Genomic DNA, 25,181 nt, shown 5'->3' on the forward strand with positions numbered 1-25,181 from the left:
ACAGGATGGAATGACTTTCTAGATGTTGAAAGCAGTAGTTGCCAAAGGCTTCTGAGGTAGGAGTGCACCTGGTATAGTTATAGAACAAAAGTGGAGGGACTTTTCAGAGTGACTGAAGGAGAGTGAGCAATAGGGAGATAAATGACCCTGAGTCACAGAGGTAAGGTAGAGCTTACACAGGGTATTGTAGGTCATTGTAAGGGGATGTTGGTATTTCTTCTGAATTAAATAGGAAGTCATTAGGTAAATGTCAGCAAATCTGTGTCAGGATTTGGTTTAAAAAGATCATTTTATATTCCGGCATGGTGGCACATGCCTATATTCCCAACAACTCAAGAAGCTGAAGATGGATGATTACAAATTTGAGACCAGTCTTGTCATCTTTGCAAGACCAGTTTCAACAACTTAGTGAGACCCTGTCTCAAAATAAAAAAAGAAAAGAATTGGGCATGTAGCTCAGTGGTAAAGAACCCCTAGGTTTAATCCTCTGTACCAAAAAGACAATCAGTTTGGATATTGTTTTATTGCTGTAAGTACATAATATGTGAGAGTAGTGATGAGGGTAGAAATAAGAAATCATTGAGGGATATGGTATTACAGTATGAATCTTCATGTTCTAAGACACAACAGTGGCTCTGATATGCCACATGCCTTCAATACTCAGTGATATAAAAATGATTACCTCACATACGAAGTGTCTGAATGCTTTGCCACCTGATTTCCAATGTTACTGAAGACTGTGAAGGCATTTAACATCTCAGATGGAAGACTTTTTCAACCTTCTGCTCTTTTCTTTCTCTTTAGATGTCTGTAATTGGTGTCTTGAACCCAAAAATGTACACTGAAAACTAACTTAGTAGATGATTAATAATTCATAAAGGAGCTCTTTTGAAACCCCCAGTCTAGTAGCGAAGACAGAAATGTGAACAGATAATTATATTGTGTTCAGTTCTGTTGAGTCCAAAGGAAAAGAAAACCATCTTAACCAGTAGTTGTGTTTGAAGATATTTATACCAGATCTTAAAGGATAAGCAAAAGGTACCTACCAGAGAAAACAGTACATATGTTGGAGATGAGAAACACTGTTATGTGTGAGTTCATGACTGGAAACATGGATACAAAACTGAGTAAACAGATCAAGGAATCCATTTCAGTTTATATATAAACCAAGGATAACACCTTAGATGAATCTTTAAATTACTCTAGAAACTAGCTAGTACATTTGGGAGATAAGCAAGATATCAAAAAGACTATTTGGAAAGATATATCAAAGAAAGATGTTTGTCAACACGAACTAAAGAGTAATACCAGCTGGGTGTGGTGGTACATGCCCGTGATCCCAGTGATTGGAGAGACTGAGGCAGGAGGATTACAAATTCGAGGCCAGCTTTAGTAGTTTAATAAAACCCTGTCTCAAAAAAAAAAGTTACAAGAGGGTTGAGGATCTAACTCAGTGTTAAAGCACCCTCAGTTCATTTTCCTATACCCCCAAAAAAGAAGAGGAGGTGGAAAAGGAGGCATAACATGATAGAAGGAAGGGAGAAGACAGATTTAAATTTTTACACAACATTGAATGAATTTGATATTTGAGGCAAAAGAGAAGCAATAAAAAATTATTCCCATGTTCCTTGTTTGGTGACTGTGTGACTGATGGTACAGTAACATGATTCAGATATTCTGGGGTTAGGAAGCAGGTTTGGGAGAAAGATGGTAAATTCATTTTTTGACACAATTCAATTGGGAACTCCTTACAGCATTCACATAGAGCTTCCCTGCTGATATATCCATTATTAGTAGAAAGATTTGAGATGGCAAGAGATGTTTGATAGATATCAGGAAAGCAGTACTAATTATGTTTAAGGATATAATAAAAGAAAGAATAGTGTAGCAAAGAATAGTGTAACTTACTGTTTGCCATTCATTGTCCTAAGCATTATATGTATATTTATATTTTTAATCCTGGCAGTAGTCCTATGATATAGATACCTTGTCCCCTTTATAGATTAAAAAAAAACCTGAAGCACAAGGAGATTGAGTTATTTGTATAAAATCATATAGCTTATGAAGTGAGCCTTCATTTGAGCCCAGACAGGCTGGTTTCAATTTGGCCACAATAACTGATGCCTCCTTTGGCATAGTGTAACCTTGGAGAACAGATAATTAAGGACCAAACTGAATTAATGCTGTAAGCAAGGGAAATTCTTATATTGAAGGAAAGGCTAGGTGATATACTCTGAAAGATGGTACAAAACTAGAAAACAAGTAATAATTATAGCTAACATTCATGTAGTGCTTAGTACATGTTCTGGGCTATTCTAAGTACTTTATATGTAATAACTTATTTAAAACATAACATTTCTCTAAGAAAGTTAGTATTATGAGGTACATTAATAAGATGAAGTTAAGTAACTGGCAGTACCTTTAGTGCAGTATAGCTTAAGTACCTAGAAACAATGAAGGCAGGGAATTATGAGATAATGGAATCTAGGGACAAGGAATTGAATAGGATAAAGTAATAAACAGTATCCTTTGAAAAGTGCAGAAAATAAATCCCCAGTCTCCAGTGAGTGTAGTTCAGTGGAATGGTTAGGCAAGAAGCCATGTAGCAATAGATTAAGGGATAAATGTGACTGTGCTGAATGAGACCATCATGTCGTGTACCTTACCAAAAGATTAGGACAAGAAGAATAGGTCCACAAAGGGAGATGAAAGGAACAGAAAGGTTTATTCGGTTACTTTTAGAAGAGTGACGTGGCTGGGTTGATGGGAATTAATCAGAGAGAAGAAAATGTGCAGCTACTTGATGAAGCAAGATCAAAAGCATGTGAGAGAGAATATAATCACAGACCAAAGTTAAGGGATAGATTCTAGAAACAACCAAGACCCCCTCATTCTCTGAATTTGGGGAACAGAAAATAGTTTATTGAAGTAAATAAGGTAATTTCATGCTTAGAAACCAAGTTTAGCTGTTCCAAAGATCTTTTAAATCATTAATTCAATTTGGTGGCCACATAAATTTTTACAAATATTTTGTTTGAAATACCAACCCAAAATCTTATTTACATGAAGAGCACATAAGTTACTATTTTTGTGTGTTCACAGAAGAAACTGTTATAAATACAACTAAATCAGCACTTTATCATAGTTTATTAACTCTCTTTTCCTACAATTTTATAAGCTTAAATTTATAAGCCTCTAAAACAATTGTGAGAACTTAATCCAAGTATCCTTAACAAAAGAAATTTATTCTTGTTAAGGCATTTAGTTAAACAATTGAAATATTTCTTTCCTTAAAGTGCCCAAATACTACATTTTCAAACTGACTAAATGAGGGGAAATTTAATGTGCATCTTTTTTTCTGAGATTTAAATATTTGTTAATTCATTGTGTCCAGTTTTTAGTTATCATAAGGAAAACCCGACTTTCTTCAAGCTACTTGGAAGTTTAGTAAATAATTTCTCACTTTAATATATACACAATTTGAATGTTCTTAGTTTGCAGTATGTTATTTTTAACCTGCACATAGTTTTCTGTGATTCTGACAATGGATTAAAGGGTTCAAATCTAACTCTCTCCCTCTTTTGTAAATAAAATTTTATTCAAAAACTGCCATGCCCGTTTACTTACCAAGTATCTATGGCTATTTTCTTTTTATAATTATACAGTCAAATCATTACAACAGAGACCATGTGGCCCACAAACCCCAAAGTATTCATTATATAGCTCATTACAGGAAAGGTTTGGGGCCCTACTTAAGGACTCAATGAAAATTCATGTACATTGTAGCCTAATTAAATATTATTGCAAAATTAGTAATTAGTATTATTGAAAAGCACCTCCATTTTTGGAGAAAAAAACTATTAATGAAAAACTAAGAGCTAAAATTTTTTGCTAAGTGCTAAAATTTCATTGTAGTGAATTTTCAATTAGACCAAATAATGTGAATTTCGTGAAGTACATTCTTCTGAACTTTTGCATTTAGCTATTTAGTGACAAAATCATAATATAGCCTAATGACACTATAACAAGTTTGGGTTCAAGGAGTGAGTTGAACAAGCTTACATAAATATCCTGTGGAGAAATTCGAGGGAAACCAAATATTTGTAATATATGTATGCCTATACCAGGGTGGCATAAGAAAACTAAGCAAGCTGCTGGTCCATAAGATCAGAATCCTGATTTATCATATTGATCCTTTGGTAAGCGTGGAAGAATTGCTTTCTACTTGATACTGCTTAATATTTCCTTAGTGAATTGTTTATTTAAGGGAAACCACACATTTGTGTGTTTTAAAAGTATTATCACTTTAAAATAACCCTTTGAATACATTATGTAGATTTCAAAGAAGCCACAAAGTGCATGTTTATTATGGAAAATCCAAGAGAAAGTGTAAATTGACACCAAAACTTCAAAATTTCAATAGCAATTAACTCAATTCATTTTTTTTACTCTATGTCAAATGTCACTTCTCACCTCTGCTTATAGACCACCTACTAAATTCATCAAAGTCAATTAAATACTTTGAGAAATCTAATAGGTCTAGTTATCCTATCAGTCAGCGGTTCCTTCCACCTAACTTAGAATTCATTGCTTCTGTGTTAGCACAGACTAAATTAAAACAGACTAAATTAAAACGTAGTTTTTTTTTGTTGTTGTTGTTTTGGGTTTTTTTTTTTTTTTTTTTGATAATCTAGTGCATTATGGAGACAGTTCTTCTCTGAAAATAAAACAAAACTAATGTGGTTCACTAATTATACCTTTTAATATTGAAGTTATGTCATTCAAGCTGGGAAAGTTATGAAGTAAAATCTCATTTTTATTCTTCCATCTTATTTGCTAGATGGCTTCTGTTTTCCTTGTCTTCACTGCAGTCTACCTGTGGTCAAGAGTGTGAGGGACCAGTAAGAGCCATAAATTGACATTTCTGTCTGTATACAAATGCGCTGAAAGCATGGGGGCTTGTTCCACGTGAATATTATTTCCTTGTTTTTCTTATTTTCATAACAGAAAGTGCCTCATTTGAAACATCTGTTTAGTAGCTTTAATGCTTCTGTTTTCAGCCTATTAAGAAATGCCCATCTTTTTCTAAGCTAGCATCTCTTTACAATCACTAAATATTCCAAATTTGCATATTTTAGCCTTGACAAAAATATTTTTATAATATCACACACACCACATATTCTTTTCCATTCTGGATAAATTAGTAGATTAACCCATTAATTTCATTTTTCCCCTTTGTAGTGGCAAAGACACAGCTCCTGTAGTGTAATGGAAAATGGTTGCTCTAAGAAGTGGGTATAGAGTTTTAATTGCTAGTTTTCCAAGAGAACACAAAGTATTTTTTTTTAAATGAAATATATCTTCCTGGACTTATGGATGCAGATACAGAGCTACATTTTCTCCCACTAGAATGCTCTGATTTTGGACATTTGAGTTAATGAGGTAAAATAATGATATGGCCAGAGCTGTACACAAAGATGCAGTAAACAACCAGTACTGATTCTGTCCACTTGCTAATTCCTCTTGTTCCAGGTTAAATTTTGGTTGTATGGTCTAGAAAATGAAAAATGTGTGCAGTATATAACTGTATATCTGGACCTGATTGTTTAAACCACGTGGTGTAGCTTGTGGGCCAATGCACTTGGGTATCTGATCTCCACCTCAAACTGAGATATTGGCTTAAGGAAATGTACTTATTGTGTTGCTTCCATTGGCCACCTCTCTTTCATTTCATGAGAATACACACACAGATTTTTTCTGAGATCTCAATACCAAAAATGATAGACTTGTCATAAGGAGTCATTTTAAAAGTATAGTTTAGAGACATTTCTAATCTTAGACTTATCATACTTTCCCAGTTAATTTAGTCACTAGGAAATTTAACGTTGAATTATATTTCAGTTACAGTAGTTATACAGTGTTTTCTAGTGTGCACTTTTGTGTTTGAACTTTTTCTTTACTTCCGTCTTCTCTCCTCTTAATTTCCCTTTATTCTGAATTCTTACTATACAAATTTTAAATAAAAATTTTTAAATTTTAAATAAAACTTTCCCTTTAAACTAGTGTATTTTGATCAGAATTTCTAAAATCCTTAATCCTGTGATGATAGCATATTAAAGCTTGAACAGATCTAAGAAAATTTTGTTACCAAACCAGGTTAATCTTTACAAAAACCTAGAGATTTTTTAAACTTAAATTTTTATTTGTGGTTCTTGTTGTTTACTTCAGATGTGTAATTTAGTTAATCATACTGCTTAGTTTGTGGCACAGTGTCATAACTGTCTGCAAAATTCTCCTCCTGTCTTGCTTGGTTTTATTTTCCTGATCCCTTCCTTTACTTGCCTACCTGCTTCCCCCTGTGTCCACTGTAATGCTTGGAGTGAGTCCACCTCTATGATGAATAATAATGAACAATGAGCAATAATGAACAGGTATACAACATGGGAGTGTGCATGAACTGTAAAACTAAATCTATTATTTTATGTATCCTATTCTACTCTTACTTTTAAAACTCAACACTATGATTTACATTTCATCCCTTTTACTGTTGGTCTTTATTTCATTACTGCTGACTGCCAGTTAACATCCTATAGCACACACCCATTGCTCTTAATTGAGTCATTCCCCTAAGGGGAAGCACGCCATGTCACTAACTTTTATTATCACATGATTAGTGATCATTTCTGCAAATAACCCCCTGTAGATCTGACTGCAATCAACATTGTTTATTTCCTAAAGTATTGTCAACTAGCATTCAGAGGTTTGCACCATCTGCATTTCCAAAGTCATTCCTTTGGGTGTTTATTTCCCCAAATCTTCACCAATATTTGGTATCATCTACTTCTCTAATATTTGTTTGTCTTCTAGGAAAAGGTGGTGTCTTTTTTAAAATTTTTATTTCTAAGATCATTACTAAAATTGATGTGAATTTGAGAACTTAGTAAACAATTTCCAATTTATATGCTTTCCTCATTTATTTCTCTGCATGTTGACCTCAGGTTTTTTTACATTTTCTAGACATTAATTCATTTTTAATATACATATCCTGTATTTCCTCTTTGATGTTTTTAATGTTTGTATAGATATACAAAATAGTTGGATTCATTTTGAGATAATCACACATGCATGGTATTTAAATGTTTTGAATGTAACATTTTTGTCACATTATGGTTTTTAGTTATTCATGTTGACTTTTCAGCATCCTCTTGAATCAAAAATGTTTCCAGTTCTACATTTATTTTCCACATAGATTTCCCCAAATGAACGAGTAAGCTGTTCTCCCTGTATCTACGAGGTAACACCTCTAGTATGTATCAGATTCATAGTAGAAAATTCTTTCAGTAAAAGAAATATTATTTTTATGCCATCATATTAAATACATTTTTTGCAAGTCAACCATTGTGTATATTGAAGAGAGGTCAGATAAGCAAACAAGAAATAAACTTATAAATTTCTGGACTTTATTTCTTGACTAAATTGATTTCATTACTAAACAAAAAATTCTGAATTAAACCAGTTCCTGGCCTGTGTCTGTCCCTTTCCTATGGAAAGCTTGGAACCATATGGTAGATCCACATGGAAATTGCTGCTTCATCCTGACTAGCTACCAGATGTGCAAAGTTCTTTGTTCAATTACTTTTTTTATTTAACATTACAGAACATACTGAATCAATCTTTATAGTTAAGAATATTAAAACCACTTTCAGTAAGAAATTCTGTATTTATATAGATTGCGTATAAGAATATTTGATAGAAATGATATATTATGTACCATCTTCTTGACCAAGGAAATCTGGTCTGCAGACATAGAAGAAACAAGCTGTATGAAAACAATTCTGTAATCAAGAGTTGATGTTGGAGGTACCTAAATTAACTAAAGTGGAGAGATCAAGTTTTGGGAGGACTTCAAATACAAATTTCTAAGTTATTTTTTATTTTCAGCTATTTAACTTTCGAGGTGATTTAAACTATACAATATATGGTCTACCAGACTGAGAGTTAAAATAACTCTTCTTCCTGACTTTATAATGTGAATGCACTGTAACCAGGAAGGGAGACTGAAATTCTGAAAAACACACCCTTTCTAATGTGAAAATAATTGACATACGGTGATTCCCATGGTGATTGTCATGTTCCCAAATCTTGGACTGTGGGCCAGTCTCGAATTTACATGCATATAATGCAGTGTTTCTCAAACTTGAGCTTCCAATTATGAAAGAAATATTTTTTATACCAGACTTCAAAAAATTAAAAACAAAAAAAGCACCCTTAATTCCAGTAGTCAAAGATATGTGTTTACTTCTAGTTTAGTTTTCTCTCTCTCTTTTTTTTTTTTCCACACACTGCTTGCTTTATGCCAGAAACTGGACTAGATGACTTTTCTCATATGTCATTCACTCTCACAAGAGATACAGTAGAGAAGAGAGGCAACCAAGGATCTTATTCACTGAGCTTGTTTGCAGATTTTTTTCAGATGACAGCAAGGATCCATACTTTCCTATGGGTGTGTGAAACAGCCAGTTACTGACTGCTCTTCAAATCATGCTTTCTCCCTCTTCAAATTATTATTAGATTCACCCAGAAGATGTGAATGACTTTCACATACACTCTTAGGGGTGTTCCCCATTGCCTGAGTGTTTATGGCCTGTGAACAATTAATATGTTCTCTTCTTTCACTGTGTTCTGAGCACTTTATTCATTATGCAATAACTCAGAGGAATAAGAAGATAGGACCTTGCCTGGAAAAATTTCTAATATGGCTGAAAAGATGAAAGGCTCACAGAAAAACTATTTAAAGACTATAAATAACAGTTTGTATACTATAAATGTGAGTGGAATTGAGTTTAAAAAGAGAAATGTAATATCATTTTGAGCTCTAAGGAAAGTAGTTATAAAGAAAGTGAAAGTTTAACTAAGTCTAGAAGAAAATTTGGGGGGATAGGGTGGACACCAAGGATTGAATTCAGGGCACACAACCACTGAACCACATCTCCAACCCTATTGTATTTTTGTTTAGAGACAGAGTCTCATTGAGTTGCTTAGTGCCCCACTTTTGCTGAGGCTGACTTTGAACTCAAGATCCTCCTGCCTGCATGTTTATAATCCTAGCAGCTTGGGAGACTGAGGCAGGAGGATGGCAAGTTCAAAGTCAGCCTCAGCAAAAATGAGGCACTAAGCAACTCTGAGAGACCCTGTCTCTAAATAAATACAAAATAGGACTGGGGATGTGGCTCAGTAGTCAAGTGCCCCTGGGTTCAATCCCAGGTACCAAAACCAAAAAAAAAAAAAAAAAAAAAAAAAAAAAAAAAAAAATCACAAGAAATAAACAATGCACACACTCTTATGTTTGTAGCTTTTATTAAAATGTAGAATAAAAATAAATTTACAAAAAAAGAACCAATCTACACATCCTTAAAATGCTTATTTAATATAATGGTTTTTTCATTGAAAGTTATCTCCATGAACATAATTTGAACACAGACTACCATGTGTGAGTGTGTGTGTGTGTATAAAACTTTATTCTTGTAGCACTGATGACTCAGTACCCAACATTTTATTCAGGTGACTTCTTAACTTTTTATGTATGTTACACCATAGGAATGCTGTTTTATTTTCATTTAGGTGGAATGTGTCATTGACATATTAAATCCACCTTTGTTCTTCTTAGTATCTGGATAACGTTAAAACTTTGAAATGGTGCAACAATTATGATCAATACAAATACTAACACTGAGATTCATCATCCATTGATTTCAAATATACTTTATTGTCGCTGCCCACGGCAATTTGTTACCGCCTGCAGCAACAATTGCGCGGGTATTTATCGGAGGTGGACTGGAAACTGAGCTACTTCTATTATCTTTCTCTTTAGTGCACTGCTTTCTTGCTTGCTTGCTTATTCGCTAGTTTATAGAGGATAGAGGAAATGAGGCTTACTTGCTTAGAGAGGAGAGAGAGAGAGAGAGAGGCTTTACATAAGAGAGAAAGAGAGACTTTGCTTAAGAGAGAGAGACTACTACTAAGAGATCTATATCTTCTTAGTTCTGCTGCTTCTTCTTAAAGGTGCATCCTGCATCCTGCATCCTTCACTCTGCTATCTAGAGGTGTGGCTTTACTTCTCCGTTCTGCAATCTGCAACCTGCGTTCTGCCATCATTCAGAGTTGCTGCTTAACCGTTGCTTATCCGTCCTGCTAGCTGCTTATCCGGTTATCCCTACTACTAGCTGCTTATCCCTTTATCCCTGGTGCTTCCTATAGGTGTGTCTTATATATCTAAAGCAGCCAATCAGCTTAGGATTAGCACAATTGAAGCACGCCCCTTGGTACCAATCAAGAAAGAATGAGGAATATCTGTTGACCACTAGCACAAAGGAGACATTAACTAATCAGGCAAAAGTAGTTCACGCCGTGTTAACACTAATTATGTGCCACCTCTTAGCTCAACGCCAGCCGCCATCTTAGGGTTACCCAAACATGTCTTCTGCACTTTATTAATTTATATTGATTATTGTGATAATAAACATACTAACATAAGACATTCTTGTAGAAAACTCATTGGTCTCCAGAAAAGCACCCATCTCTCTAACCCTAGTTTGAGAAGCACTGCATAAAGGTAGTTTGGGCTCTAGATTTAGAAAGGCAAGATCTGGTTAAATGACCAATTCTTATCTACTTGGACAAGCAGTAGAGATATGAATAAGTGCACAAGCAGAGGAAGGAAAATGAGCTCTAAAGTTGAGCCTCATTTATTGAAAGAAAGAGAAAAGATGCCACAAAATTAACTGAAGGACTGTTGTTAAATATCCGCATGTATTGTTGCATGCTCGTGTGTGTAAAGGTTAACGGAGAAATCATGGTGTTAGACACTTTTACAGGGGTGTGAGGGGGTCTGGTTGATAAGATGACATATGGTTCATTCATTCAGGATAAGAGGAAACCAGTCTTAGGAAAATCCCTCTAGGCAGAGGCAAGATCCTGAAACAGAAGTGAGCTGAACTTATAGTAGGAACAGGGAAGAGGAATATGTGGGGGAATCTCTTACAAGGCAAGGTCAAAGACGTGGTCATGAGAGTCTGATGTTGTGGTAAAACTAATGAAGAAAGAGTATTTTCCAGGGTCAGTACTGAAAAAAATGTTGATATGAATTGTGATGAGTTGGATTTGAGGACATAGGGAGAGAGAAGTGCATATGATCAGCATTTGGGGATAGGGGTCCTATTGTCAGAATTCTGGGAATAGAAAATGGAGGAGGGCAGTCTGAATGGAAAAACACCCAATTATAGGTAGTAAAGGATCATATAAGTCTTGGTGTATGTGTGTGTGTATGTGTGTGTGTGTGTGTGTGTGTGTGTGTTTCAATTAATATAAAACAAAAAACACTGGCTGCTCTATATGTAAGATGCACCATCTTAGGGAAGAAGGTGGAGGCAATGAAATAGAAGGTGTTGTCAAAAGGATGGAAATGAAACTTGAGATCAGTGAAGACTGGAGAATTGTGCCATTGAAGGAATGGGAAATCTGCTGCAGAAACCAAGAAGAAATAAAATAGAGAACCAGGACAGTGTAACGGCTTGTCTAACACATGCACAAAAAGGGTGTTCAAGGAGTCAGGTCCATTCATATCAAATGCAGTCACAAATTTGAAAATAGTGGAGGCTGTTCTTCAGAGTGAGCATGATCGGGGAAGGCTGTGGTCACTGGTTGCAACAGAACTTTTGGTGAATTTATGGAGATGGTCCATAGTGGAAGCAAGTTGCACAAAGGCCTAGACAGGAGGTGTGGCAAGGCCCCTTAAGAGTTTATTGACCTGAGCAGGTGCTGAGGGTATTATCAGCAAACCTGTCAATAGGACAGACTGTTCTCATGCAGTGAAAATGGTTTTGTGAGCGTCTGCCTGGTTCCTCACTGGAGAAGTTCTTGAGTTAATGTCTATAGCCATACAATTTCTTACTATACTATGCTATTTTACACATTATAAGTGAGCAGTTTTCACACCTGGGTAATCATACTGCACCTTGAGCTATGCAGGTCTGATCAAGACTGGCAGTCCTGCCAGGACACACCACTAGATCACAAACATCATGAGTGGCCTTTACTGCCAACTGATTGTAGTTGTTGCCTCTGCAACTCCTTTCATATTGACAAAGGTGCATATTTCTTTCACTTTTGTATTTTAAAAGAGGAAGTCTGCCAGTATACTGTGAATTCCCTATCATTATCTAAGATTTTAGGCAATAAAGCACGTTTAAGTTTAGCTAGAAGAATGTACATAGAAAAGGTAGAGGTAACCATGGATAATACTGTGCAAAGCATCCTCACCTCAGTTAGTTTGCTTAACCTTCACAGAAATCTTTCAAGTTATAGGAGTAGCTTAGAAAAAACACAAATACCTTGGATCAAACAATTAATAAATGGTGGTACCAATATTTGAATTTAGCTCTGCCTAATAGGAAATTATATATCAGTAGTATAATTATTGGTGACAAAATGTGAGCTGTTCCTTCAAAGTCTTATTGTGCTTCTCTTACCTGAATTATAATTATTTCTTTATAGACATAATGTTCATAAATGTATTAGGTCAAAAACACAAAAAAGATATATTTGGGCACTGAATATATTTTAAAACAATGTTTACTAAATTGTAGGGTCCTTTACAGTAGGTTTCATCTCCATTAATGGGCAACCTTGTAGAAATGGCCTGAATGCTTGCTAAATTCATTGATGGGGTCTTCCTTCCTTCCTTCCTTCCTTCCTTCCTTCCTTCCTTCCTTCCTTCCTTCCTAAGGAGAGTCAATGAACAGAGATCCTTTGGAAACATTAGTCATTTTGATCTGGATGGCATAGGAGTCCCTGTTTCTTGCTCTATTCATTGAAGGGTTATTTGCTCTGTTCATTGAAAAACAGATGTTAAAAAATAAATGTGAAGTGTCTGTATTTCACTCTAATTGGAGTGCCATACTGAAATGGATTACTTTTCTAATGATTGAATTAATTAGGAAGAAAGTTTTCTCCCTTTGCTTCTTAAATCTATTGATATGAGATGACCTCAAGAACATTGATGTAAAGTGGTTTCCTATGCAAATAAGTTCAGGACACACCCACACCCACACTCACACACACACACCTGATTTAATTACTTAGTGCACATATGTATGTATATGTGCATATATATGTGTATATTTATATGGTTTTTAAAATTTCATGGCATGATAATGAAGAGGAAAACCTCCAGAAAGGATGATAGGTTGGTGTCTTCCTAATACTCAAGTGCCATTTACATTCTTGTTCTTGCAGGTGAAGACAGATGACAGAGTGGTTAAGATGGAGATGGGCTTACTCTTCCTCAGGGTACGCAAATCAGATGCTGGGATCTATTTTTGCCAGACAGTAGAGCACAGTTTTGTCCATACCGTCCGTAAAATCACCTTGGAGGTGGTGGAAGAGGAGAGAGTGGAGGAAATGTTTAATAAAGACTATGAGGAAGACGGGCCTCACAGGATGCCATGTCCTGCCCAAAGCAGTATCCCACAGGGAACGAAACCATGGTATAAGGAATTCTTGCAGCTGATTGGTTACAGCAACTTCCAAAGAGTAGAAGAATACTGTGAAAAGGTATGGTGCACCGATAAGAAGAGGAAAAAACTTAAAATGTCACCCTCCAAGTGGAAGTATGCCAATCCACAGGAAAAGAAGCTCCGTTCCAAGCCGGAGCACTATCGCCTACCGAGGCACACGCTGGACTCCTGATGGGGTGGGATCACCTGCTGGCTTTGAAGAATTTATATTTGAAACAAGAGAGAGAGAGAGAGACAGAGACAGAGAGAGAAAGAGATAGAGAGAGGGCATTCACCTTCTTTCCATTACTTAAGTTTTCTGTAGTACAGAAATGACTATAAAGGTGTTATGATAAATTATTCTACATACTCATTTGACTGGAACTAATTTTTTAAAGAAGTGCATTGCTTAATGGCTTCACATTATATTTATCAAAAAAAAATGACCATAGCTGTAGTTTTGAGTTTGAGCCACTTTTCCATGGAAGTTATGATTTTACCCTTGGAAGACTTAAAATTATTAGAATATTGAAGAAAAACTAGAGAATTTCATAAGCATGAGAAATATAAATGTTTTAATCTTTCTGAATGTTTCCTTTCTACAGTGATATAAAATGCCCGGACTATCATATATTTTAACATTCTCATGTGAATTTCTGTAGTTTTTAGGAATTATTGCATTAATGTTGTCTAAGCATACATATATATGTAGCAGGTGTGCTGTCATTGCTGTAAATTATGAAAGAAAAATATCACTCTGAGGCTGAGGCCCTTCATGAAACATTCACAAACCCATTTTTTTTATAAAGAAAACGAACTCTTTACATTTTACTACAATGTGGAAAGAAGGAAACTAAGATAACTTCAAGAAGGTAACAAAGACCAAAGCGTTAGAATAACTAGAAGATTTTTGCTGCCCTCTTGTGGTAAGAAACAGTATATTCTCCTAATACTTGTTTTTCTCCTCACTGTCTAGGAAAGATTTGAAAGCAGATTATAACAACTAACCGAAATAAAACAATGTTAATACTTATGGCATGCTTTAAGATGGAGCTAATATCAAAAATTAAAATATAGCATTACTAAAGTTCATTTTAAACTTAAACTTTGAAGCTTTCAAAAGAATCTTCCCTGACCTAGAAGGTATTCTGGAAATGTTTTATTGGGGGGCGGGGGGGGAGTATTTTGCGCTTAGATATCAAATTTTTCTATTTTCTATTAACAGGAAAATTGTTTCATGAGTTCATTTATCAACTGAAATCTTCAGAACATTTTTATCTTTGTCTTACAAGTATTGCCAAAATTTGTATTTTGGAAAATATTTATTTCTTAAAGTCTTTCCTTTTTCTACTTTAAAGATCTACCAGTTATCTTTTTGAAATAGGAATTTTATGAGATGTTTCATTTAAATAAAAAGTAAAAGCAAGTGGATTTCACATAAAAACAATTGTGAACATTTATTTAAAAAATATAAATAATACTTATTTTAGTTTCAAAGTTATTAACTATATAATTAAGAAGGTAGTGCTGAGTACTTGCAATGGCTTACAGTTTGAGTCTTAAATTAATAAATATATATATATTTCAAGGAAATTTTAAAAGTTCATTCAGATAAACCTCCAACTTCCAAAAGCACCAACAAATGCAAATGGAAAATTGACATCTGAAAAATCCTCTTGCTATTTACCTACAAATCCACTGGAGGTCATTGCTGCCCACCAACCATAATTGAAAACAGCTTGTATGGAAAGCTACTCTTGAAAAACAGTATTTCAACAAAAATCTACCCAATTCGGAGAAACAGAACCATCAACACAGATCACATGTTCGTTGGCAAAGTTTGTGTCTGAAATACTCAGAGTGAGCAAAAAAGCAAAAATATTTTCATTAGAGAAGTTTATTGAAAAATTTCTCCTATTAACACATGACATGGAAAAGCAGAATTTTCTCCTATATCTGAATTTTTTTTTTTTAAAGAAGTAAGGTAGACATGGTATAAGTAGTTATTTTAATCTTGGTACACACAATCAATTAATGATGATGATGATTTCACTTGTAAATTAAATATTTGGCAACTGAAACAATAAGACTGATAAAATGCCTTTTCTTTTCATATAACATGAGGTTTTGTGGGGTTTTGTTTTGTTTTGTTTTATACCAGGGATTGGACCCAAGGTTTCCTTACCACTGAGCTATATCCCCAGACATTTTTCACTTATTTTCTAAAATTTTGAGACAGGATCTCACAAAGTTGCTTAAGTGTTAAATGTACATGCAGGATGTTTGCTAAAATAAGATGACTCTTAACGAGAAAATAAACATTTTATGTGAAATGCTTAAAGTGATTCTGGGAAAATAAATCCCACCCAAAGATAACTTGTTGCAAATGCTAGCTTGAAATAAATCCGATAAGACAATTTTGAGGGTTCGGGTCTAAATTTAGGGAGGGCATTAATTTATATATATATGTAAATTTATATTCAAATTATATATGTATATATACATATACTTTTTTTTTTCATATACCACCTATCTTGCCACATACTCACTTATGGCAGTAGCTTGAGAACTGGGAAAGAAGAGGAAGTGACCAAGAGCACGGTTTCCAGGGTTAACATTCCATGTCCACCATCATTCATTTCCTTAATATCTCTCCCTCTTTGTCCCCTGACACACACCTGCACATACACACTCAAACCTCACATACTTTAAGATAAATTAAATACAAAATACAAAACAACTAATCTATGTTACTCTTTCTTGAGAGCCCTGAAACTACTACAAAACGTGTTTATGGTCTTTGTTCTGTCTGGGATTTGAGTTGAAATTCAGTTTCCCCTTTGAGAAATGCTCAGACTTGGAAAATTATAAATGAATGGATCAGTGGTTCCTCTTCCTTGAGTTCAGGAAGGGTACATACTTAGACAACTGCAAGGCTTGGAGGAGCTAAGGATTCACATTGACCCACTCAGATACAAGCTTGGTGAAGAAAAGAACTCCTACCCTCTAGGAACAATCAGCTGATAAGGAATCACAGCCGTCCAATCTTCTTCCAAAGGGCACCTCCATGTAGTCAGTCTCCTGCTTCTTCACACCCTTTCTGTGTTACTCTTTTACAGGAGAGGACCTACAAAGAGAGGGAACCTTTACATGCTCCACATGAGACAAGGTGTCTCCTCTCTCAACACAATGTTACCCACTGAGCTAGAGATCAGATAAGTTAGGATTACAATTTAAAGGGATTTTACTTTGTTACTTACGAGGTTTCTTCCATGGCTAACTTTCTACATTGACATATTTTTCTTCTGTGTTATATACTGGATATTTCGGTGTAAACCTATCAATTTGGAGAAGAGGTTCATGGAAATGAACGCTAGAAAGTATATAGAAAAGGGGAAACAAAGTCTTTGCCTGTTTAGTAAGAAACAATTCCGTATGTGTGTATACGAGCACTACAACACACACTAGAGAATTGTTTTTCCTTTCCAAATTAGTTAACTCATTGGATGTTTTTGCTGACTGTTTAATATTTGCTATCAGGTAGAGGGTTTTATATGTCTTCATAGTGATTATAAATATTTATAAAATGTGTACAGTACAATAAATCATTTTGAGTGTTAGGCATGAAACAAACATGGCAACTGTTGTCCTTAAAAATGAACTGCTTTGTGACATCTTTAGCCTATTAAGAAAAGTGCTTAATATTGTATTTGGGATCCCAGGAGAAAGTCCCATACTTATAATGATAATATGGAGTACATGTATTTTTTTCCCTTGTAGCAAAAAAAAATCATGTTGAGTTACATTTTAAAAGAAGTACTTATTTTGCAACCTTCTAATTAAATATAAATAATAGATATCCCATGAACAGGTTTTTGATTGTAGCAGTGTTATTTAAGCTCATATGTTTGTTTTATTTCGTTAGGAGCATAGCTTTATATATTGACTTAGGTTATAAATTGAACATGTTCTGTTTGTGTTTAAGTGGCTTAGTTATAAGCTGGAGCACTGTATTGGGATATTTTGTCTCTATGGTATCCTTCAATTTTCTTGGCAGGGTCCATAACAGCATGTACCATATTATTTCTTTTCACTGATTATAAGCCATGAGACTTTCAATCATCTGGTGGAAGCTGCAGGGACCATTGCAATGTGTCTCTTTGACTATAACATGGATCTGTCACACAATTTGTACCATTACATCCAATTTCTATTTGGTTCAACTTAGATGAAAAAGAAATAAATATGCACCAAATCTTTGAATGCTGTTTGAAGAGTATTTTATATATTTCTGCCAATTGAACTTATTTCATATGTTATGTTGAGCCTAAAAGTAAACATACAAATGCCAGACCAACAATTTTTAAAAGAATTTAGAAAAGAATTTAATTTTCTTTCCTAAGAAGGAAAAGGTTCATTAATCCCGTTACTTTACAGCAGTTCGATGTATTTATACCACACCATGTTTCCAGGCCCAACAGCCAGAAATTCCTTTGGAAAACTTCATCAAAGCTCCCAACCTTCAAGAGATATGGAAAATGAATGCTTTAAAAATGCTATTAGAGTGTTGATGATTTTTTGCAAGTTTCAAGTTCTATTTTAATGTTACTGAATTACTCTTCTCTGATATTTTTGTAAAACCATAGGGAGACTAGTCAAAGGAGGTTTAGTGTTAAATGAACCTCTTTTTGAGAGTTTTGTTTTTGAAACAAATTTAATTGTTAAGTAGTTACAATACTTTGAAAGAAGATCATGATAGTATCTGAGAGCTTTGAATGCGTTCATATTTCAAACTTTCATTCTCTATACTTACAGGCCTACTTTATTTAGTATAGTATTTGATGAAAGCATTGCAACACCTCTTTTTTAAAATAATTTTTATTTGTTCTAATTAGTTGTACATGACAGTAGAATGCATTTATACATTTTGATAGATCATACATAAATGGAGTGTAATTTCTCATCTTTCTGATTATATATATATTGCAGGATCACATCAGTCATGCAATCATATATGTACATGAGGTAATAATGTCTGTTTCACTCTATCCTTCCTTCCCTTATACCTCTCCCCTCCCTTCACTCCCCTCTACCTAATAAAAAGTAACTCTATTCTTCCCTAGCCCCCTCCCCCATGGTGAATTAGTATCCACATATCACAGAAAACATTAGACCTTTGGTTTTTTGGGTTTGGCTTATTTTGCTTAGCATGAAATTATGGCATTTGCTGGTAAATGGATGGAGTTGGAGAATATCATGCTAAGCAACACTTCTTTAGATGCATATTATCTTTAGCAAAGAGAAAGGAGAGATGCAGTTATGGTGACTAGGAATTTTTTGCCTATTATCCAAAGGCAACGAAAGCATGCAACCGTCTTCTTGTTTCTTGTTGCACTGGAGATCACACGGGGCCTCGCACCTGTTGGGCATGCGCTCTACATGCCCAGTCCTTGAGGAAGGCGGAGCGAGACAGCGACTGAGGAGAGCCTCCGGAGATCTCTCTCTCACCAAATGTGTTGATCACAAGAACTCAGGAAATCAGGTGAGAGACGATACTGCCGGCATTTGGAGTAATAAAACGAGAAGTCACATGAAGAAGGCAGGAAGGAGAGTTGCCGCTCCCACAACGCGGCGGCCCAGGGTCAAGAGCTGCCTTGCACTTGGTGGGGTGAGAATTGCGTCCAGCCTCAGACCCATGCCAGACACCCGGTGCCAGACACCGCCCTCGCCCGCGCCATGGTGAAACCTGGTGCTGGGCAGAGACCCACGACCCCAACCACCAGATGGATACTGAGACATTGGAACTGGGTCAGGGCAGGGGCGAAGAGCCTCCGCCATTCCTCCTTTAACTTCCCTGAGCCCAGAGAGCAAGGCTCCACCTGCTGGGGAGCGCGTCCTGAAAGCCAGCACAAGGCTTTATCTCTAAGCCTAGTACCCGTGCCGCCACAGTGAGACCCAGCACCCACTAGAAACCAAAGTCCCCAAAGACAGGCCCAGTTCACACAAGGAACCTGTAAGCCTCACTGTCATGAGGCAGAAACCTGAGCATTGGTGGGAAAGAACAGGGTTTGGGTTACATCAGCTCCAGGCTTGGAAAGTGTTATGGGGCGCAACTTAAGATCACAGGGATCACCACTGAGAAGTCCCAATTTGAGAGTCTTTATTAAGCTGACCGCCTGTCTCAGAATACCCCAAAAATGGCCTGTGAACAGATCACCTGGTACCGCTCCAGTGCTAAAGTAAGGCATGTGGAGAACAGCCCCAACCATAGGGTTGCAGGGGTTTTTATACCATAAATCCGTACATCAATCATAAGCGTCTGTTGCTATGATTCAAAATTGCAAACTAACATCATGGGATCTGAAATCATTAGAGGGGGAAGTGGGTCAAAATGACCTTACTTAGGTACAAACTAAAGAATGGTTACTAACATCTAAACAATCACTGTTGACATCACCTTTAACATGGTACATTGTTTAGGAAACTAGGAATTAAAAAGAGAATAATTTTTCATTATACAAGAATTGCCATTTCATCATTTTGTATTGCCAAACAAGTCATGCTAAGCAACTGTTGAGTACAGAGGTGTGGCATTCCCATGGGAGAAGCATTTCCTACATTAAGTGGAGTCTCAAGGTAAAATGGAGTCTGTTTAGTCATTGCCTATGTAGCCTGGCCTATAACATTTCCGTGGAGTCAAATATGTCAACCCATTACAGAAAGGACACAGAACACACTGCCTTCCTTCAGAGACTGTTCAGCCCCTGCAGCTTTGACTCTCAGGTATAACTCAGCCTTAGTGCCAGCTTTGGAGGCCCAAAGGGTCTGATTTCACCACACATCCCCAGACCTCCACAGGACAGCAATTGCAAGTCCACTGATCACAGATGGTACTCTAGAACTACTCTAGGACCAGGCAAAGACCTGCACTCCAGTGAGACAGACTTATGGTTGGGTGTTCTTCATAACCAGTTATGGTGTGACCTCAGTACATTCATAAGACTGTTTAAAGCCTTGCTGCTGTGAGACATAGGTGCAACTCAGTGTCAACCTAGGCAGCCAAGGAGCTGTCTTCAGCAGCACTACCCCAATATCAAGCAGCAAGCATGGTGCAAGATCCTATTTACTGGAGGTGGGACAGGGTTCAAGCATAAAAATTTGTCCTGGAACTTAGGGCTAGGCTCATGGGACACAACAGTGAGCAGACCCTAACAGCCCCAATCCCCCGACCTGCCTGTGAACAGACCACCTGGTATCGCTCCAGTGCTAGAGTAAGGCATGTGGCCTTAGTCTGTTGGTCTTCTAGTTAGCATCACCTGTGGTTGGTTGCAGCAGGCTTGGGCCACAAGTTCACCTCAGCAATAGGTAGTCCACTGTAGTTTGGACTTTGGCCTTGGCAGACTGTGACATTAGGGTGTAACTCAGCTTGGCAGCATTGGTGGCTAGAGGTGTGAGCTAAAAGCCTAGGGCTAGTTCATCCACAGTGACTCTGCTCAGAATTGGGCAGAATCCTGCAATGTGTGACCATAGGTCAGTATCTGTGGTTGTGGTATCTGGGCCTACTCTGACCCTAGGAAGAGACTGTGGGGACAGATTACTTTTTATAGGTACTCTTTTGCTTCTTTTTGAACAGTACATGAACAGCATATTTTGGACAAATCTGGGCTTATATTTTCCCCTAGTACTGAAACAGTGCAACACAAATAATAGTAGACTCCTGGCAAATCTGGACCTGGGTGTGATTTAATGCTGAAAGAGTAGAAGTGACTATAGACTCAGAGAAAAAAGCAGTCAATTTAGAATGTCTAGAAAGACAGGCACAAACAAAGCCAGATGAGGAAGTTTGGAATAAATATCCAATTTTTTTTTTTTTTTTTTTTTTTTTTTGGGAGGAGGTACCAGGGATTGAACTCAGGGGCGCTTGACCACTGAGCCACATCCTCAGCCTTGTTTTGTGTTTTATTTAGAGGCAGGGTCCCTCTGAGTTGCTTAGCACCTTGATTTTGCTGAGTCGGGCTTTGAACTTCCAATCCTCCTGCCTCAGCCTCCTGAGCCACTGGGATAACAGGTGTGCACCACCACACCCAAGTATTATCCAGTTTTTTCAATGCACAGATGATGCTGAACATAAAGAAGCATCAAGAGATTTTAGGAAATCATAACCTCACCTAATGTTCAAAATAAGGTGCCAGAAAGTGACCAGTTATGATCAATCTGGAAGAACTCAGAGAATTTAAAACAATGGTTTTAAATAAATTCAGTGAACTTGAAGAGAACACAGAGTAACTTGAAGAGAAACTTAACAAGTAACTGAAAACAATCTGAAAACCCAAAAAGTTCCTGAGCTAAAAACACTTAAAAAAATTTAAAACAGTAGAAGTCATCAATTGAAATAGGTCAAACAAGAAAGAATTGGTGAACTTGAACATACATTGTTGGAGAAGAAAAAAGAAGAATGAAGAAAGCCTATGGGAACAGTGGGACAGCAGAACAGAGCAAAGATTCAAATTATTGGGGATTGAGAGTAATTTAGGTCAAAGGTTAGAAACTTTATTCAAAGAAATAATAACAGAAAACTTCTAAAACTTAGAGAAGGATACAAATATCCAGGGACAGGAAGGTCAGAGGCCACCAGCAAATGAATCGGATCTGCTCAAGACATTTTATTATCAAACTCGCAAAGGTGAAAGATAAAGAGAAGATTCTCAAGGTTTAAATATAAAAGAAACAAATATCCCAGTTCACTGACAGTAGAATTCTCCTCAGAAACCTTACAGAACAGGATAAAGTGGCATGAGTTTTTTACAACACTGAAGGGAAAAAATATAAAACAAAAACTGATCAATGAATAATACTATACACAGTGAAGCGATCCTTTAGAAATAAGGAAGAGATAAAGACTTTGTTATAAAAATAGAAGCTGAAAGAATGGATCTGGAAATGCTGAAGGAAGTTCTTTAAACTGAAAGAAAGATTAATGAGTAAGAAAGCATAAGAAAGCATCAAACTTACCGGTAAGAATAATTATACAAACAGATTCAGAATCTCCAATATTATAAGTGCATTGTGTAGACCATTCATATATTTAGTACTAAGACTACAAAACAACACATTTAAAAATAATTACTACATTACTATCTTGAGCACTAAGTAATATAGAAAGATGTACATGGGATATCAGAAACCAAAATGTCAGGAGGAATGGAATGTAACTGGAGAGTTTTCTTATTAGTTTATTTTCTCTTATTATTTTGTTTTTGTTTTTTACAATCATGTTAAATTGTAATTATTTAAAAATAGCTTGTTATAATCAAAAGGTGTTTTTATTTTGTAAGCCTCATGGTAACCATAAAGCAATAATCTGTCATAGACAAATGAAAAATGATAAGCTAGGAATCACAACACACTACTAAAGTAATTTACTTAATCATAAAGAAAGGTCATAGAGATGAAAGATAGAAAGGAACTACAACAAAACTATCAATAATTATTTTGAATATAAATTGATTAACTTCTCCAATTAAAAGACAGGAGTCACTGATGGTTAAAAAACAATTTCAACTATATCTTGTTTACAAGAAATTCATTTCACCTCTTAGGACACACATAAATTGAAAGTGAAGGATATAATAAGACATTCCATGCAAATGAAATCCAAAAGAAAGCTGGAATGGCCATACTTATATCAGACAGAATAGACTTTAAAGCAAAAGCTTTAAGAAGAGACAAGAATTATCATTATACAATGAGTCAGTTCAACAATAGCAAATAACAATTCTAAATATATATTCACTCAGTTAGAGTATTCAAATATATAAAGCAAATACGAACAGGCCTAGAGGGAGAGCTATACTTTAATACATATTGGTTGGGGACTTCAACTCCCTACTTTAAGTAACAGATCATTCTGACAGAAAATCAACACAAAACAGCAGAGTTAAAATGCACTCTAGACCAAATGAACCTAAGAGACATAACCAGAACGTTCCATTCAACAATTTCCCAAATCGCATTTTTCTCATTAGCATATTGAAGATTATCCAGGATAAATCATATGATAGGACACAAAACACATCAACAAATTTTTTAAAGTTGAAATCATATCAAGTATCTTTTCTGATCACAAAGCAATAAAACTAGGAATCAGTAACAAAAATTTTTGAAAACCATTCAAACATATGGAAATTGAACACTTTACTTTTGAATAACCAGTGGCTCAAGAGAGATATGAAGAAGGAAATTAAAATTTTCTTAAAATAAATGAATATGGAGCTATAACATGCCAAAACCTATGAGATACAGCAAGAAAGAATACGAAAATGGAAGTTTATAACAACCAATGCAAACATCAAAAATGTAGAAAGATTTCAAATGAATAATCTACCTGTGCATCTCAAGGAACTGAGAAGACATAAACTGAATTCAAAATTCATAGAAGGAAAGAAAGAATTAAGATCAGAGCAGAAATAAATGATGTAGATACCAAAAAGACAATACCAAAGAACAATGAAACAACAACAACAACAACAAAACCTGGTTCTTTGAAAGATAGACAAAATAGAAAAACCCTTAGTTAGACTGTGAAAAGAAGAGAAATCTAATAAAATCAGAGTTGAAAAAGGAGACATTACAACTGACACCACAGAAATGCAAAAGATCTTTAGAGATTATTACAAACAACTACACGCCAATAAATGTAATAATCTATAAAACATGGAATAATCATGGAGAAATAGGAAAAACTGAACAGACCAATAATAAGTAACCAGATGGAATGAGGAATAAAATTCTTCCCAGCAAAGAAAAGCCCAGAACCAAGATGACTTCACAACCAAATTTTACCTAATATGTAAAAAGCTAAACTGATTCTTCTCAAGTTATTCCCATAAATAGAAGAGGAAGGAATTCTTTCATACACATTCTGTGAGGCCATAATTACCCTGACACTAAAATCAAATAAGGAACAACATAAAATCAAAGGTATAGGCCACAAATCCTCTGCAAAATATTAGCATACTGAATCCAACAACACATTGTTCTCTATGATGAAGTAGAATTCAGCCCAGGGATGCCAGTATATGCCAATGAATAAATGTGATATATCAACAGAATGAAGGACAAATCCATATGATCTATGTTAAAAGCCATTTGATAAAAACTGAATATATTAAGCATAAAAAGAATGCACCCCAACATAATAAAGACCATTTATAATCAGCCAGTGGCAAGCATTATAACAAATGGTGAAGAACTGAAAACTCTCTCTCCCCAAGATCTGGAACAAAATAAAAATGCCCACATTTATCACTTTTTACTCAAAGTAGTGCTGAAAGTCCTAGCCAGAGCAGTGAGGCAAGAGAAAGGAACAAAGGTCATTCAAATTGGAAAACAAAAGTTAAACTTAAATTTTCACTACTTGCTGATGACATCATTTTACATATAAACCCCCAAATTCCACCAAAATATGTTAGAGCTAATAAATGAATTCTGCAAAGTTTCAGGATATAAAATCAAATTACAATAATCAGTAGCATTTTTATAGGCCAATAGCCAATTCTTTAAAATAGAAATCAAGAAAGCAATCCGAGCCAGAGACTTCTCCAGGTGGCCCTGCCCCCTCCGGCCACA

At 35.7% G+C, this 25,181-nt stretch overlaps 1 protein-coding gene across 2 annotated transcripts in view; it reads left to right on the top strand.

The window, feature by feature from the left end:
- The window catches only part of Sema3e (semaphorin 3E), a 269,653-nt gene extending 251,845 nt beyond the window's left edge, over positions 1 to 17,808 (top strand). For both annotated transcript variants that reach the window (XM_047562566.1, XM_047562567.1), the window contains one exon: positions 13,294 to 17,808. In XM_047562566.1, the coding sequence (XP_047418522.1) occupies positions 13,294 to 13,746 (453 nt within the window). In that variant the 3' untranslated portion in view covers positions 13,747 to 17,808. The remainder of the gene's footprint in view (positions 1 to 13,293) is intronic.
- Positions 17,809 to 25,181: the final 7,373 nt, after the last annotated feature.

The sequence above is a fragment of the Sciurus carolinensis genome, chromosome 8 (assembly GCF_902686445.1).
Source record: "Sciurus carolinensis chromosome 8, mSciCar1.2, whole genome shotgun sequence".
Classification (NCBI taxonomy): Eukaryota; Metazoa; Chordata; class Mammalia; order Rodentia; family Sciuridae; genus Sciurus; species Sciurus carolinensis.